The sequence below is a fragment of the Ursus maritimus genome, unplaced genomic scaffold (genome assembly GCF_017311325.1).
Source record: "Ursus maritimus isolate PB19 unplaced genomic scaffold, ASM1731132v1 scaffold_17, whole genome shotgun sequence".
Classification (NCBI taxonomy): domain Eukaryota; kingdom Metazoa; phylum Chordata; class Mammalia; order Carnivora; family Ursidae; genus Ursus; species Ursus maritimus.
The window spans coordinates 48,298,418-48,314,847 of record NW_024424119.1 but is presented as its reverse complement, the minus strand read 5'-3'; the positions used below and the strand labels follow the sequence as shown (position 1 = coordinate 48,314,847).

The following is a 16,430-nucleotide window of genomic DNA, read 5'->3' as shown; positions in this document are numbered from 1 at the left end:
GAGATGTGGGAAATGAATGAATGGGGCTCAATTAGAAATAAAAATTCACTGAGATAATACTACACTGGGTTAAGAAAAGTCAGAATTGGGATACAATGAGATAGACTGAGGGCCCAAAACCAAAAATAAATTGAACTATAGAAATGAAGATACGGAAATAAAATTCCATTTTCAGATGCCCAAGGCCTGAGGCTTACAATCCTGTGAAAATTCACTTGTTATATATGTACCAGTACTTCTTGCACCCACAGCCATAGCAGACACTGTAATCAATCTTTATTCATCCTCCTGTATTCAGCCCAGAGTTTGATACAAGTTTTTTCACTACAGCAAGACAGGATGTCCTTATCAACTATTGAGAATTGGCATGGAATTTAAATTTGCCACACATGGAATAAAGGAATGAAATTGAGGAATATATCCTCACCCAGGATGTCCCTTGCCCTAGGTTAAGGATGACTGAGGCAAAATCAAAGGGATATAAAGACTCCTTAGTCTATTATTTAAAACTTTAAATTGGGGCGCCTGGGTGGGTCAGTCATTAAGCGTCTGCCTTTGGCTCAGGGTGTGATCCTGGTGTCTGGGATCGAGCCCCATATCAGGTTCCTCCACTGGGAGCCTGCTTCTTCCTCTCCCACTTTCCCTGCTTGTGTTCCCTCTCTCGCTGGCTGTGTCTCTCTCTGTCAAATAAATAAATAAAATCTTTAAAAAAATCTTTAAAAAAAAACTTTAAAATTGTGCATCTATTTTTTGTCTGAAATACCATGAGAGATTAATTTTATTGACTTAGACATTTCCATCTCTAAAATGCAAACACCTGGATAGAGAGAGAATCTCACTATGTTGCTGTTGTTAAGTGTAAAACAATTTCTTTACTTAAGCATAAAGTAATTTATCTGACTGCTTTCGTATGTAGTTCTTTTTCCAACTGAATTGAGAACCTCTTTTTTATGAGGCTTTGTAAACCAAAAGCATCTTACTAGTAGTAGTTTACATACATTGATTTTTTTTTCTTTTTTAAAAATTATTGTCAATTAGCCAACATATAATACATACATCCATTGGTTTTTGACTCTGTCTTCAGGGGCCGTAGGAAATATTTTTGATTACATAGAACAAATTTTCCTTCATTCTGAAAAAAGTAACAAATAGAAAATACATGGATATACAGGCATCTTTAGTGAGAGGAGCACACAGGCAAGGAGTTTCAGGAAGCATTGTTTGATGAATGCAACTTGAACTTATGAAAGGCAGGAAGAGTAGAGAACAGAACACATATGGAGGCATAGAGCTGGCTTACTAATAGTTACGTGATTGGTGTCAGATTTTGTGAATCTAATGACTCCAGAGCCCAGGATATCCAGCTGTTGGGAGAATTAATAAAAAGAACCATAGTTGTATCATGGCATGATCAGAGAACACAGACTCTGCAGTTGGGAAGCTCGGAAGCTCCTAGTCCAATAGGGAGGTAATACACACACACACACACACACATCCCCAACCATTTGCTAAAAAACTTCTATTTCAGATAGAACAGGGTGGTTATAAATGCAAAACATTTTTGCACATATGTAGATTTCTACATAAATGTACAAAAATTCTCTTGTAATTCAAGTGACCAAACTTGGATGAATTTATAAATGAAGGAAACATGGGCGGTTCCATATAAATATAGAGGAATAAAGGGAATATGATTTTCTGTAATAGGGAGATATGGAGGTGATCTACATTGTAGCATACATACCAAGACATGGAAGGTACTGTCAACTATGGTATGACAGACACCAGAGGTTGGAAAAGTACAGGGTGCAGCTACAATTGAGCAAGAGTATATTCTTCCAAAATTTTTTTTCTCACATGCTGGTGTGTGTCTGTGCATGTGCGTGCACCTGTGAGTTTGTGCAGGTGTATGTACATGAGCACACACACCCACACCCACACTTTGCAGTCAGGATCCACAGATTTTGTTGGCTCGTGTAGTAGAAAGCATATTCATTTGAGCCTTCATCCTGCTTATCAGTTTCTCTAAGCCCTGTTTCATGTCTTTGTTTCTCAAGCTGTAGATGAATGGATTCAACGTCGATGTCAGTACAGTGTAGATGATTGTTGCTACTCGGTCTTTGACAGTATATCTGGACAAAGGGTGGAAATAGACATAGCCAATACTCCCATAAAACAGAGTCACCACAGTGAGATGGGAGCTGCAGGTGGAGAAGGCTTTGCATTTTCCAGCCACTGAGGGAATGCTGAAGACAGCAATGAGGATTCTTAGGTAAGAGATGACAATGCAGATACATGGGGCCATCACAGAAGCCATCCCTTCTGTCATGGCCACAACTTCATTGACAAAGGTAGAAGAACAGGCCAGTTTTAGAACAGGGTTGACATCACAGAAAAAATGTTGAATAACATTTGATGCACAGAAGGTGAGCCGATTCACCAGGAGGATGTGTAGGAGGGAGTGGAGGCAGGAGAAAGTTGTGGAGAAGGCCACTAGCAGCATACAGCGTCTGTGGTTCATCACAGTGACATAGTGGAAAGGGTTACAAATGGCTACATAGCGGTCAATGGCCATAGCTGCCAGGAGATAACTGTCTATGTTTCCAAAGACCAGGAAGAAATACATCTGTGCCAGACATTCAGCATAGGAGATGGTCTTTGTCTCTGATAAGAAGTTCACTAACATCTTGGGGACTACGACTGTTGTGTAGCAGATATCAGCAAAGGACAAGATGCTCAGGAAGAAATACATGGGGTTTTGGAGTTTAGGATCAGAGCGGATAGCCAAGACGATGAGCAGATTCCCCACCAAGGTGACCAGGTACATGATAAGAAAGAGGACAAAGAGTGGCTTCTGGTCCTCTGGACGAGAGGACAGTCCTACAAGGATGAATTCAGAGAGTCTTGTCAGGTTGGACATTCCCATGGACTTGAATGCACCTACAGATGAAAGGTCCTGTCAGTTAATGGTTCTTATGTCATCTAGGACATGCATCTTTCCATCTGGTTCTTACAGTGAGAATGAGCAGTTCTAATAGAGCATTTACTCTAATGTTTTTCTTCCTGAATATGAACAAATCAGAGCCAAAGGTGTATTTTCACTTGTTCTTTTAGAATCTTTGAGATAGAGATCTATAGAAAACAGATTGAATGGGGGTGCACCTGCGTGGCACAGTTGGTTAAGAGTCTGACTCTTGGTTTTGGCTCAGGTCATGATCTTGGGGTCATGAGATCCAGCCCCACATTAGGCTCCACACTCAGCCTGGAGTCTGCTAAAGACTCTCTCCTTCTCCCTCTGCCTCTCCCCACAGTGCACATGGTCTCTCTTGCTCTTAAATAAATAAATAAATAAATCTGAAAAAAGAAAAGAAAACAGATTGAAGGTGGGAGGGAGAAGGAGGAGGAGGCAGAGAGAGGGCTTGATTCCCTTTTCCTCCTCCCTGCTCTGTGGCTGATAATCACAGGAACCACAGATGCAGTCTATAAATCAGGTTCAGGTTAGCTTCTCATAAAGATTATCCTTGGCTAATGCACATCTAGATAATCATGAAATAGCTATTTCACCTAGTTTGTTGTTGATGAAGAATCATCCTTTTAAAAATAAAATAAGATGAAAATGGGGAGGCAAATCATAAGAGAGGCTGAACTCTAGGAAACAAACTGAGGGTTGCTTGAGGGGAGGTGGGTGGGGGGAAGGAATAATTAGGAGATGGGTATTAAGGAGGGCACATGATGTAATGAGCCCTGGGTATTGTATGCAACCGATGAATCACTAAATTCTACCCTTGAAACTAATATACAGTGTATGTTAACTAAATTGAATTTAAATGAAGAATTTAAAAAAGAACCATTCTTTTCAATCAAGATGCTTCTTTCCATGTCATTTGCTAAGAAAGGCATACAAAACCATTGAACTGAATGTAAATAGTTCTAGGGAAAAGAAAGATGGAGAAGGTAAAGTGAAAGAGAGGGAGTGAATTTTCATGTTCTTTGGCTGATATTTCATATCCTGAGGTCAGGGGAATGTGACTCACAAGCAGACTGGGTAAAGAAAGATTCCACTGTAGAAAATTCTCTCTCTCTCTCTCTCTCTCTCTCTGTCTCTCTCTCAACATTTAGCTCAAAGGTAAGTTAGCTCTCTTAGTGTTGTGTCCAGTGATGACTAATTATCTGTCTGAGATCAAATATTCACACCTTCTGATCAGGCATTCTCAAAGTTCACTTCTTACCTGGGAAGGACATTGAAGTCTTGTCTCATGTATTCTGCTCCCTGGAATGATTTATGAAAAAGAAGACAAACTGTGCCAAGAGGCAACATACAGAAAATGTGTCTGATTATAGAAAATCTAGTGCTTCTTAAATTTGAATGCTCCCTTGCATGTATTCTTACCAGCCTTCCCAAGCTATAGATACTTACAACCCTTTCTTCCCTCATGGGAGTACCCTCTGATGCTTTGTCACTAAACCTCTGGTGTTTGGTGGGGGGGAGAGAATAAGAAGAAAAACACACATTAACTTTGTGCAGGATTGTCTCCAAGGATCCAGAGGAATTACATATGTTCTCCCTTCCCAAGTGGCCCCACATCCCTGTCTTCAACAGTCTGGGCATAGTGTAACATGTGCTTAGCCTCGTGGAGGCATCCATGATAGATAGTAATTTTCTGTCCCTGGCTCTTGCAACCTTTCTGAGGGCTTACCTTGGTATGTCCCATGTAGCACTGAGGATAGAGTACCAGGCGGACATCTGGGTCTGGTTTCTTCCTTGAACCTGTGAAGCGTTGATTTGGACTTTCCCTTAGTGCCTCCATTTGTCTAAAGGACAGTATCTCACAGCACCCCAACATCATGAATATCTTCTGCTCTCCCCTCCTCTAGTTTATTTTATTTTGTTATCCAGATATCATTGACATACAATAGTATATATTAACTTCAGTGCTAATATAGTGAACTGCTAATACAGTGGACATAGTTCTTGAACATTTATATACATTCTAAAGTGATCACCAGGGTAAATCTAGTTACCATCTGTCACCATACAAAGTTGTTACAATATTGCTAATTATATTCCCTATGCTGTAACTTTCATCCCCTTTGATTATTTATTTTATAACTGTAAGTTTGAGCCTTTTAATCTTTTTCTCCCATTTCAACCATCATCCCTCCCTGCCCAGCCTAATCCCCTCTGGGAACTACTTGTTTGTTCTCTGTAGCTATGATCCTATTTGTGTTTTGTTTTGTTTTGTTTTTTAGATTCCATGTATAAGTGAAATGATATAGTATTTGTCTCTTTGCGTCTGACTTATTTCACTTAGCACAGTCGTCTAGGTTTATCCATGCTGTTGCAAATGGCAAGATTTCAATCTTTTTACTGGGTGAATAATATTTCATTGTGTGTGTGTGTGTGTGTGTGTGTGTGTGTGTGTGTGTATATATCTATATATAAATATTTTTATATATGTCTTCTTTACTTCTCTATTGATGGACAGTTAGGTTGCTTCCGTATCTTGACTATTGTAAATAGTACTGCAGTGAACGCAAGGGTGCTTGTATCTTTTTCAAATTAGTGTTTTCATTGTCTTCTGATAGATACTCAGACATAGAATTGTTGGATCTTATGATAGTTTTATTTTTAATTTTTTGGTGAATCTCTATGCTGTGTTTCATAGTGGTTTTACCCCTTTGCATTTCCCCCAACAGTGCATGAGCATTTTCTTTTTTCTGCATTCTTACAGGACTAGTTATGTCTTGTCTTTTTGATAATAGCCATTGTTACAGGTATACTATTATGGGGATTATTTTGTACATATCTAGTTTTTTTTTCCTCTCTGCTTTTAAAATTCTCTCTTCATCTTTACCTATTGACTCTTTGATTATAATCAGTTTTGGTGTGGGTCTCTTTGGGTTCATCTTATTTGTGACTCTCTGTACTCCCTAGACTTGTATGTCTGTTTCCTTCACTAGGTTAGGGATGTTTTTAGCTGCTATTTCTTCAAGTGGTTTTCTGTCCCTTTCTTCTCCTTCTGGGACCTGTATAATGTGAATGTCAGTATGCTTCATGTTGTCGCAGAGTTTCCTTAAACTATTATTTTTAATATTATTTTTCTTTTTGTTGTTCCAACTGTGATTTCCACTACTCTGTCTTCCAGGTTGCTGATCCATTCTTCTGTATCATCTAATTTGCTATCATTTTTTTCTAGTGTATTTTTCATTTCCGTTATTGTATTCTTTCTCTGTATTCCTCTGATTGGTTATTTTGTATGTTTTCTGTCTCTCTGTTGAAGTTCTCACAGTGTTCATCTATTTTCCTCCTGAGTTTGATAAGCATCATTATTTTTTTTTTAATAATGATTTTTTATTATATTATGTTAGTCACCATACAGTACATCCCCGGTTTTCGATGTAAGGCTTGATGATTCATTAGTTGTGTATAACACCCAGTGCACCATGCAATATGTGCCCTCCTTACTACCCATCACCGGTCTATCCCATTCCCCCACCCCCCTCCCCTCTGTAGCCCTCAGTTTGTTTCTCATAGTCCATAGTCTCTCATGTTTCATTCCCCCTTCTGATTACCCCCCCTTTCTTTATCCCTTTCTTCCCCTACTGATCATTCTAGTTCGATAAGCATCATTATTACCATTACTTTGAACTCTTTATCTGGTAGATTTCTTATCTCTTTTTTGTTCAGTTCTTTTTCTGCAGGTCTTTTGTTCTTCTGTTTGAGCAGATTCCTCTGTATCATCATTGTGCCTAACTCTCTATGTTTGTTTCTCTGTGTTAGATATGTCAGTTATGTCTCCTGGTCTTAAAGGAGTCACTTTATGTAGAAGGTGTCCTGTGGGGCCCAGTAGCACAAACACTCCTGGTCACTTCAGCCAGGTGCCTTCAGGGTATCCCCAATGAGGGATGTGTGCACCCTCCTGTTGTGGTTAGGTCATAATTGGTGTGGATTTGCTGGTGTTTTTCTGGCGTGGGGGGATATCCCCTGGCACAGCAGTCTGTAAGGCTTGGCTGCAATGTTTACAGCCATGCTGGTGAGTGGGGCTGGCTCCTGCTTTGTGTGGCTGAGAGGACTGGCCATGATTGCTGTGGTGGCAGGCCTCTGGTGCCGCTTGCTTCAAGGTCTAGCTGTGACTGTTGTAGGTACTCAAGTGTGTGAACCTGGTCCTCTGGGCTCTATTGCCTGCTGAGGCTGCCCACTATGTGTAGTTGGGTCAGGGGCTTCTTTGCTTCTCTGAAGTTTAAATACAATTGCTAGTTTAGCAGCTGTGTCCTCTAAAGAATGGGAATGTCATAGACTTTTAACCCAACTTTAGGTTACCCTTCTCTTATTAGCCAATTCCCAAGTCTGTTGCTCAGATATTTGATTATGATTCTTTGTAATCACCACTTGGGAAAGCCACCAGTTTTAGATCTTTTATTCTTCTTTTTTTTTTCATGTGCCATTTAACTTTATTTGTGGATATTCTTTTAATACAGAAAAATTGAAAATTTTTTTTTATTTTTAAAAACTGGTTCAATATTTATTTTTTTATAATAATATTTTTTTATTATATTATGTTAGTCACCGTACAGTACATCTCTGGTTTTTGATGTAAAGTTCCATGATTCCTTAGTTGCGTATAACACCCAGTGCACCATGCAATACGTGCCCTCCTTACTACCCATCACCAGCCTAGATCTTTTATTCTTATTAATTCATGAAAGTACACAGAATCTATACATCAGAGTCCCAACATGCCTGCCAGATACATATTGCCCATTTCCTGTCACTTAATTGGTTTATTATCACATCTTACAATTCAACTACCTCAATCTTTGATATTTCTTCCTGCATCTCAGTCTCTAGGCCCAAATGCAGTCTGCCTCCAGGGAGCATTTCTTGATTATCTGATTGGAATGAAGTATCTGACTTCTCTATTCCCTTAGTACCTGAATTTCCATTAAACACAAATCATGTTAATTTTTATATAATTATCCAGTTAAAGGAAGGTAACTGATATTTATGTTCTTAGTAATTTATAGGCCTTTCTCATGTAAACCACAAAACTACCTCATAACATGTGTACTTATTACCTTCATTTTATAGTGACTTAGAAAAATAAGGTAACTGGTAAAGTATAACTTGAACCAAGGGCTGTTTGAAGCCGGAATGTGCAGTCAGTCCACTTCACAAAAAGTCCTCTCTGTCTTGCTTTGACAAAATTAAAAACATTTTAAAAATCAGTTTCAGAGGAAGAGTTCAGTGATTCATCAGTTGCATATAACACCCAGTGCTCATTATGTAAAGTAGCCTGCTTAATGCCCATCACCCAATTATCCCTTCCCCCATCCATCTCCCCTCCAGCAACCCTCAGTTTGTTTCCTAGAGTTCAGCGTCTCTTATGGTTTGCTTCCCTCTCAATTTTCATCTTATTTTATTTTTCCTTCCCCTCCCCTCCATCTGTTTTGTTTCTTAAATTCCATATATGAGTAAAATCATATGGTATTTGTCTTTCTCTCACTGACTTATTTTGCTTAGCATAGTACCCTCTAGTTCATCTATATTGTTGCAAATGGCAAGATTTCATTCTTTCTGATGGCTGAGTAATATCCCATTGTATATATTTTATGTTAAGAAACAGCTTTCAGTGCCATCCCGATCAAAGTACCAATGACATTTTTCAAGAGCTGGACAGCCCTTAAATTTGTGTGGAACCAGAAAAGGCCCTGAATTGCCAAGGAATTGTTGAAAAGGAAAAACAAAGCTGGGGGCATCACGTTGCCAGATTTCAAGCTACTGCAAAGCTGTGATCACCAAGACAGCATGGTACTGGCACAAAAACAGACACATGGACCAGTGGAACAGAATAGAGAATCCAGAAATGGACCCTTGGCTCTTTGGGCAACTGATCTTTGACAAAGCAGGAAAAAACATCTGGTGGAGAAAAGACAGTGTCTTCAATAAATGGTGCTGGGAGGGCACGTATTGCATGGTGCACTGGGTGTTATACGAAAGTAATGAATCATGGAACTTTACATCGAAAACTAGGGATGTACTGTATGGTGACTAACATAATAAAAAAAAAAATAGAAAAAACCCAAACAACAACAACAACAACAAAAAGAGTTCAAGCCCCACGTTGGGTGTAGCAATTAGTTAAATAAATAAAAAACTTCAAAAAATGTTTACAAATAAATAAAATGTTATCATTAAAAAAATAAATGGTGCTGGGAAAATTGGACAGCTATATGCAAAAGTATGAAACTAGACCACTGTCTCACACCATACACAAGATAAACTCCAAATGGATGAAAGACCTCAATGTGAGACAGGAATCCTTTAAAATCCTAGAGGAGAACATAGGCTGCAACCTATACGACATCGGCCAAAGTAATAAATCATAAAATGGGGAGAAGATATGATCAGACACTTTTCCAATGAAGACATGCAAATGGCTAACAGACACATGAAAAAATGTTCAAAGTCATTAGCCATCAGGAAAATACAAATCAAAACCACACTGAGATACCACCTTACGCCAGTTAGAATGGCAAAAATTGACAAGGCAGGAAACAACAATTGTTGGAGAGGATGTGGAGAAAGGGGATCCCTCCTACATTGTTGGTGGGAATGCAAGTTGGTACAGCCACTTTGGAAAACAGTGTGGAGGTTCCTTAAAAAGTTAAAAATTGAGCTACCCTATGATCCAGCAATTGCACTACTGGGTATTTATCCCAAAGATACAGATGTAGTGAAGAGAAGGGCCCTATGCACCCCAATGTTCATAGCAGCATTGTCCACAATAGCTAAACTGTGGAAGGAGTTGAGATGCCCTTCAACAGATGAATGGATTAAGAAGATGTGGTCCAAATATACAATGGAATATTACTCAGCCATCAGAAGGAACGTTTATGCAACATTTGTGGCAACATGGACGAGACTGGAGGAGATTATGCAAAGTGAAATAAGTCAAGCAGAGAAAGTCAGTTATCATATGGTTTCACTCATTTATGGAACATAAGAAACAGGAAGATGGGTAGGAGAAGGAACGGAAGAATGAAGGGGGGGGCAAACAGAAGGGAAATGAACCATGAGAGACTGTGGACTCTTTGAAACAAACTGAGGGCTTCAGAGGGGTGGGGGTGGGGGATTGGGATAGGCCGGTGATGGGTATTAAGGAGGGCATGTATTGCATGGTGCATTGGGTGTTATATGCAAATAATGAATCATGGAACACTACATCAGAAACTAAGGATATACTGTATGGTGACTAACATAACAATAAAAAATTATTATAGAAAAAAATGGCAGAAGGCAGAATTAATAAGTCAGAGAAATTTATCTTTACAGTCACTTATGCACCCTTCAGGAGGCAGGATAGGGGTTAAGAGTTAAAAACCATAATCGTCAGAAGGGATAGATTTCAATCTCCAGAACGATGTTAAGAAATGTTTGATTTTCAACAAGTTATTTACACTTTTTGATCCTCACGTATCCCATCCGAGATATGGAAATAATGAATTTGTGTTTCTATGGAAGAGTTAATAGAGAATTAGTATCGTCATATATGTAAAGTGCCTGGTCTGATCCCTTTCACAGTTAAGTGCTCCAAGGTTACTGTTATTATATAGTGTAAGCATAAGCAGGGTTTCTTGGCTGAAAATCTAGGTATGATCAGATAGAATCCAATTCCACAGTCAGTGGAAATTTAACCCTATGTCAATATATCTACAAATCCAGGAGGCTTGTGATTTTATTGTGATCTCTTTCTATAAGCTTCTGCTTCTGTTACTGTCCACACTGACCAGATATACAACTAAGCCCTTTCCCAGTGGCTCATATAAGGTAGTTCTTTGTGGAGTGGGATTTGCTAAAGATGTTTGGAGTATATGTGTTTGTGTGTGTTTTGGATGAAGTAGATACTTTCAGAAAAGGAATAGTTTCTAACTTCATCACCCTGCTATAAATATCCTTTGACTGGTTTGTCTCGGCAAAATTTTCATGTCTAGTTAATTCCTGCATAGTCTTCAGTTCACCCCAGCTGGTTGACTCCTCTCTCTTGTACATCTTTACATGTGACTAATGGAGACTAGCCTCTTATCTTTTGTGTGCTTCCCATGACCACTGCCCTTTTCTGTGAACTGACTGTGGAGGGGCAGCAAAATAACATATTCATGAATTTTGTATTTTACCCTGAGTAACTGTCCAGTGCCTGAACCATGTGCCAGCTCTGTAGGGCATGACCATGCTTTGGTTCTTATTCTTTTATGAGATTTGTTTGTACAGCTGAGATTTATGTCTTGTTCTTTTTCTTTGTGAATCTTTATAATAAATCCCTGTGACAATGTTGAATCCTCCCTGAGCCCTGTGCTTCTGGAAAACAGTAGTAGTTAGAGAAGAAATCCTCTCACCTTTTTGTGTCCTGAAAAATGGGTGAACTTTGAGCCTCAGCCAGAGTCTGAGTACCACCCTTCATTCATGGCTCCTCTGAAGCGTCCACTGATGTCAGGGGAAAGCTTTCCCTGATCAAATATCCAGTCTCACCATGGTCACCAGCTCATCCCACTTCATGACACGTGGTTCTTTCTAGCTTCATTCACTTCCTCGTATAAAAGAAAAGCACTTTTCTTGCATGGTGCACTGGGTATTATACGCAAGTAATGAATCATGGAACTTTACATCAAAAACTTGGGATGTACTGTATGGTGACTAACATAGCATAATAAAAAATTATTGTAAAAAAAATAAACCCCCTTGTGATTAAAAAGAAAAAAGAAAAGCACTTTTCTGCCTGACCTTTGAGACCCTTGCAGATCTCATGGTTGGGATATTCTTCCTGTTACAACAGCCCCCTCCCCTTTATTGCTATAGACCTTTTCCTTCCTCTTGCAAAAATCCTTTCAAATAAAGTCTCTCTTTGATCAAGCCCAGAAGTTTTTTTTTATTTGACACCTGTTACTTCAAAGTATGTGTATTCCTCTGTACCTTATAACTGAAAACAACCCACATAACACAAAATTTCACTCCAAAATCTTGTATTGCCTATGTTATTTTGCTTCCTTAGGCTCCTGCAGATTTTTGGCTATCAGATTGTTGGCTTATCGTCTAGCACGTAATCTTTGTTTTTAAGTCCCAGAGACTGGCACATGGCGTGTAAGAAGTAGAAATTTGTTGAATGAACAAGTGAATTCACAAACCTCTGAGTTGCCAAAGAAATTTATGGACAAGCAGTGACTTTAATATTTTTCAGAACTCACAAATGAACAAAAGTATTTTTTTCCTGGCCAGTTCTGTTTTTCTGGTAAGTAGGTTGGAGCACATCTGTTAGGGAAGAAGAATCCCTAGCAATTGGTGTCATCTATTGCTAGGGTTATTGGGACCTAATATTTGCTCCCTGAGAGAGTGGTGCACTTGAATTCAGGTCATATGAAATTAATAAGAAGAGATAATGCACAATCAGCTGTGCCAGGTGGGAAACAGAAAAGAATGCTGAGATGCTGTGCTCTTGAGAAACTGACCTGGGACTGATTCACCAAAAGTCGTCTACTGGGCTGATCTCATTTGTTTACTGTGTAATGACTGTTGAAGTCAGGACCTTAATCTTTGATGTGATGCAGAAGAAGGAGTCATGACCATTATAAGGGGGAAAAGAGAGTGCTCTTGCCATTGAAAAGCACTTGGGCTAATGTTATAAGTTACACACACACACACACACACACACACACACAAAGTCATTCAAACAGCTTTAAATGACTACATAAGAACACTCAGCCTTATGAATAAGGATACCATGAATAAGGAGTTTCTAGTGATCAAATTCAAAGGTGGGAGAGAATTCAGCNNNATTGAGATTAAGTGAAAGGCATGTGATTTTCTGGAAAAGAGATGTGGGTGACCGAAATTTAGACTGGGACACAGAGAACAAGATTCAGGTAGACCTTCTGCCAGCCAGATAATATTAGAGCCCACTGGGAAGTAGGCATCATATTGAAAAGTAGCTTCAACACGTTAGTTTCATTACAGGCAATAAATGTTCTTCTGTCAGGGATGAAAAACATCACTGAAGTTACCATCCTTCAGAATCAAATGACAGACACACTAAAAACCTACAGTCAGGGGCAAGAGATTAATGGGATTCTCTTAAGACCTCAGATCCTCTTATTGGCATTTCACCCCGTGCATCAGCTTTGTTAAGCCCTGCTTCATGTCTTTGTTCCTCAGACTATAGATAAATGGGTTTAGCATGGGAGTCAGTATGGTGTAGATGATTGTTGCTATTCGATCCTTGACAGTATAGTTGGACAGGGGCTGGAAATAAACATAGCTAATGCTTCCATAAAACAGGGTCACCACTGTGAGATGAGAACCACAGGTGGAAAATGCTTTGCGCTTCCCGGCAGCTGAAGGAATCTTCAGAACAGTGATAAAGATTCTCAAATAAGAGACGATGATGCATGAAAAGGGTGTCATTATGACAGCCAACCCTTCTGTCATTACTGTGATTTCTTTGACAAAATGGGAGGAACAGGACAATTTTAGCACTGGCTGGTCATCACAGAAAAAATGGTGGATGACATTAGAGGCACAGAAGATGAGTTGATTGGTTAGGAGAATGTGCAGGAGGGAGTGGAGGTGTGGAATGCAAAAGGAGAGGACCAGAAGTAGGACACAGCATCTGTGGTTCATGATGGTGATGTAGTGAAAGGGATTACATATGGCTACATAGCGGTCAATGGCCATGGCTGCTAGGAGGTAACTGTCTGTGTTTCCAAAAGCTATGAAGAAGTACATCTGGGTCAGACACTCACCATAAGAGATGGCCTTTGTCTCTGATAAGAAGTTCACCAGCATCTTGGGGATAATGACTGTCACATAGCAAATGTCAACAAAGGATAGGATGCTCAGGAAAAAGTACATGGGTGTCTGGAGGCGAGTGTCTGAGCGGATGGCTAGGATGATGAGCAGGTTTCCTATCACTGTGATGAGGTAGATGGGGAGAAATACAACAAAGAGTGGCTTCTGATCTTCAGGTCGAGAAGAAAGTCCCAGGAGGATGAATTCAGAGGGTCTTGTTAGATTATTTCTTCCCATAGCCTTGGGTTCACCTAAAGATAAACTATCATTATAACAGACTCTTCCAACATTTGATACTATCTATCCAAGATTTTTAAAATTTATTCTTCCTATCAGCAATGAAAACAACTAAAATATTATAATTACCTGGGTTATGACTTCTTTCCATTAATGTTCAGAATTCAGAAATTTATGTATATTTTAACCTCCTTTCACTCTTCTGCTGTAAAGGGAGACTAATTCAGGGAAAACAGAAATGGGAAAGAGAAAAAGGAAGAGAGACAGGGAGAGAGAATGAGAGAAGGAGAATTCTCTGAAAGGGAAGGAGCAGAATCCTAGAGAAATTATCTTCTGACAGGATTTTTTAGTCATCAATTCATGGCAGGATGATCAGCAGTTTGCTTCCCATTTAATTGCCGGCTGATGGAATGATGATTTCTGTGAACTCTCATGTTTCTCTCTGCATCAGTTATTCTGGAGGCTGAAAGTTGTCTGAAAAGACATTGAAATATGAGATCACTCAACAGATAGATAATCCATGCCCCTCACTTTTCAGGGAAAATTAATTGGAGTAAAAGAATAAGCATGAAATAAAAGATAGGCAGACAAAGAAAACATTTCTTTTAATGCTACTATCAGTTCCATCCATGTGCCCAATCCCTGGATCTAAAATTGTTGTTGGTGGTGGTATGTACTTGTTTGTGTTGTTGTAATTCCTTTCCAAATTCCTGTTTTAGCTATAGATAGGCTGCCCAGAAAAAACACAGAGGGAAGGCACGTGCTCCAAGACAAAATTTCAACCTTCATGAATCTGAAGGTTTTCTTCCCTGCCTCCCCTGGACCTTCCATGTGCTGAGGGAACTGTAGACACTCATAGACTCCACCCTCTGTCAAGGCAGCATCCTTTGAGACTGTGAAGAAGTCCCTGAAGTTTATTTAGGTAGAGGAGACGTTGGAAAACAAGCTAACAATTATTGAAGTTTTGGAGTTTCCTCCCCAAGGATTCTGGGGAGTATCAGTGCTTTCTTTTTCTCTTGGCAATCACCATCTTGACCTGGCTCCTTTAGGCCAAAAAGAACACCCTATATGAGGTTGGCTCTGGTGACAGAGATGCACAGTGCTGGCTCTCCCAAACTTCCTGAGCGTTTCTCTCATAGCTGTATTATTTATGCTGAAAGGCAGTCCATAGTCAGATAACCTTTTTTCAGAGTCCACATAACTTTGGACTAAAAAGACTAGAGCACCAGATTGCTACCACTTTACCATCTCTCAGGCTTAGAAGCAACCCCTGGTCTGTCAATGTTCTTAGAACTTCAGGATACAAAAATTAATAGAGTTAAGATTTTAGACCCCACACTTTACTCTTCTCTCGAGGCATCCCTATGTCTGCTTGTAAAATATTGATGTATGATCCTTGTTTTTCCACTCAGGGAAACCACCAGGTGAATATATTTTACGTTGTATGGAATCCCAAGTTCCTGGTCATTTGGGGCATCTTACTTTGTGTGTACTGCAGAATTCCCAAGTTAGGACTCAAACTCCCCTGTCTCCCAGTATAACCATCACCCAAGAATATCCCATTCTTCATGATTTGCTGCCCCTTTATCTATTTATACTGTCGAGCCTTTGTTTATGTTCTCCCTCATCTGCTATACCTAACCTGCAACACTTGAATTCAGCATCTTTCAGGACACTTTGCTTGATGACTACCAGTTGGAATGGGTTTGTCTTTTAATATCCTCTTTTAATGCTTTGGACTTTCACTGTAGTCAATATCTCAATCTCTTTGTCTTAGAGCTTATACATTAATTTAAAGAGCCATAAATTAATAATTTAGTGAGTGCTTCCTCCATACTTGGCACTTGGCTAAATGAAGCAAATGTAGTGTCTCATTTAATTATTGGATCAACTTTATGAAATAGGTGGTCTTATTTTATTTACTTCAGAGATGAGGAGTCTGAGGTCAGAGAGGTGAAGTGGGCTGCCCAAGGTAACACAGCTAGTTAGTGACAGAATCAGTTTTTAAAACATCTCATGAGGTTATTTAATTTCCACTTGACTCCATACTCTTAACCTGACACTCTCCTGCTTTTTCATGATGCTAACAAAAAAGATTTGGAAATCATTTGCTGAATCACAAGTCTTTTTTTATTATTATTATGATATGTTAGTCACCATTCTTGAATAAATCATATTGCCAAAAATATGAACTATTTCTTATTATATCAAAGTTTAAAAAGCACATTATTAGGTTAAGCTTCCTCCCTTTGGACTATAGAATCCTTGAGATCAGCACTCATGCCTATTAATATCTGCTTGCTCCAGTAAGTCAGTTAGTTCATAAATAGTTCTTGAAGGCCTACTATATGTCAGG

General features: G+C 39.3%; 2 protein-coding genes across 2 annotated transcripts; both read right to left on the bottom strand.

The window, feature by feature from the left end:
• Nucleotides 1–1,948: 1,948 nt before the first annotated feature.
• LOC103670472 (olfactory receptor 1L3) lies at nucleotides 1,949–2,947 on the bottom strand. The gene has a single exon (XM_008698927.1). It carries the CDS (start codon nucleotides 2,924–2,926, stop codon nucleotides 1,949–1,951), a length of 978 nt encoding a protein of 325 aa, XP_008697149.1. The 5' UTR covers nucleotides 2,927–2,947.
• Nucleotides 2,948–13,136: 10,189 nt separating this feature from the next.
• Nucleotides 13,137–14,089, bottom strand: LOC103670346 (olfactory receptor 1L1). The gene has a single exon (XM_008698798.2). It carries the CDS (start codon nucleotides 14,072–14,074, stop codon nucleotides 13,142–13,144), a length of 933 nt encoding a protein of 310 aa, XP_008697020.2. The 5' UTR covers nucleotides 14,075–14,089; the 3' UTR covers nucleotides 13,137–13,141.
• Nucleotides 14,090–16,430: the final 2,341 nt, after the last annotated feature.

What these genes read in the sequence shown, in the direction of transcription:
- LOC103670472 (XM_008698927.1), bottom strand. Translation starts at nt 2,926, where the DNA reads ATGGGAATGTCCAACCTGACAAGACTCTCTGAATTCATCCTTGTAGGA.
- LOC103670346 (XM_008698798.2), bottom strand. Translation starts at nt 14,074, where the DNA reads ATGGGAAGAAATAATCTAACAAGACCCTCTGAATTCATCCTCCTGGGA.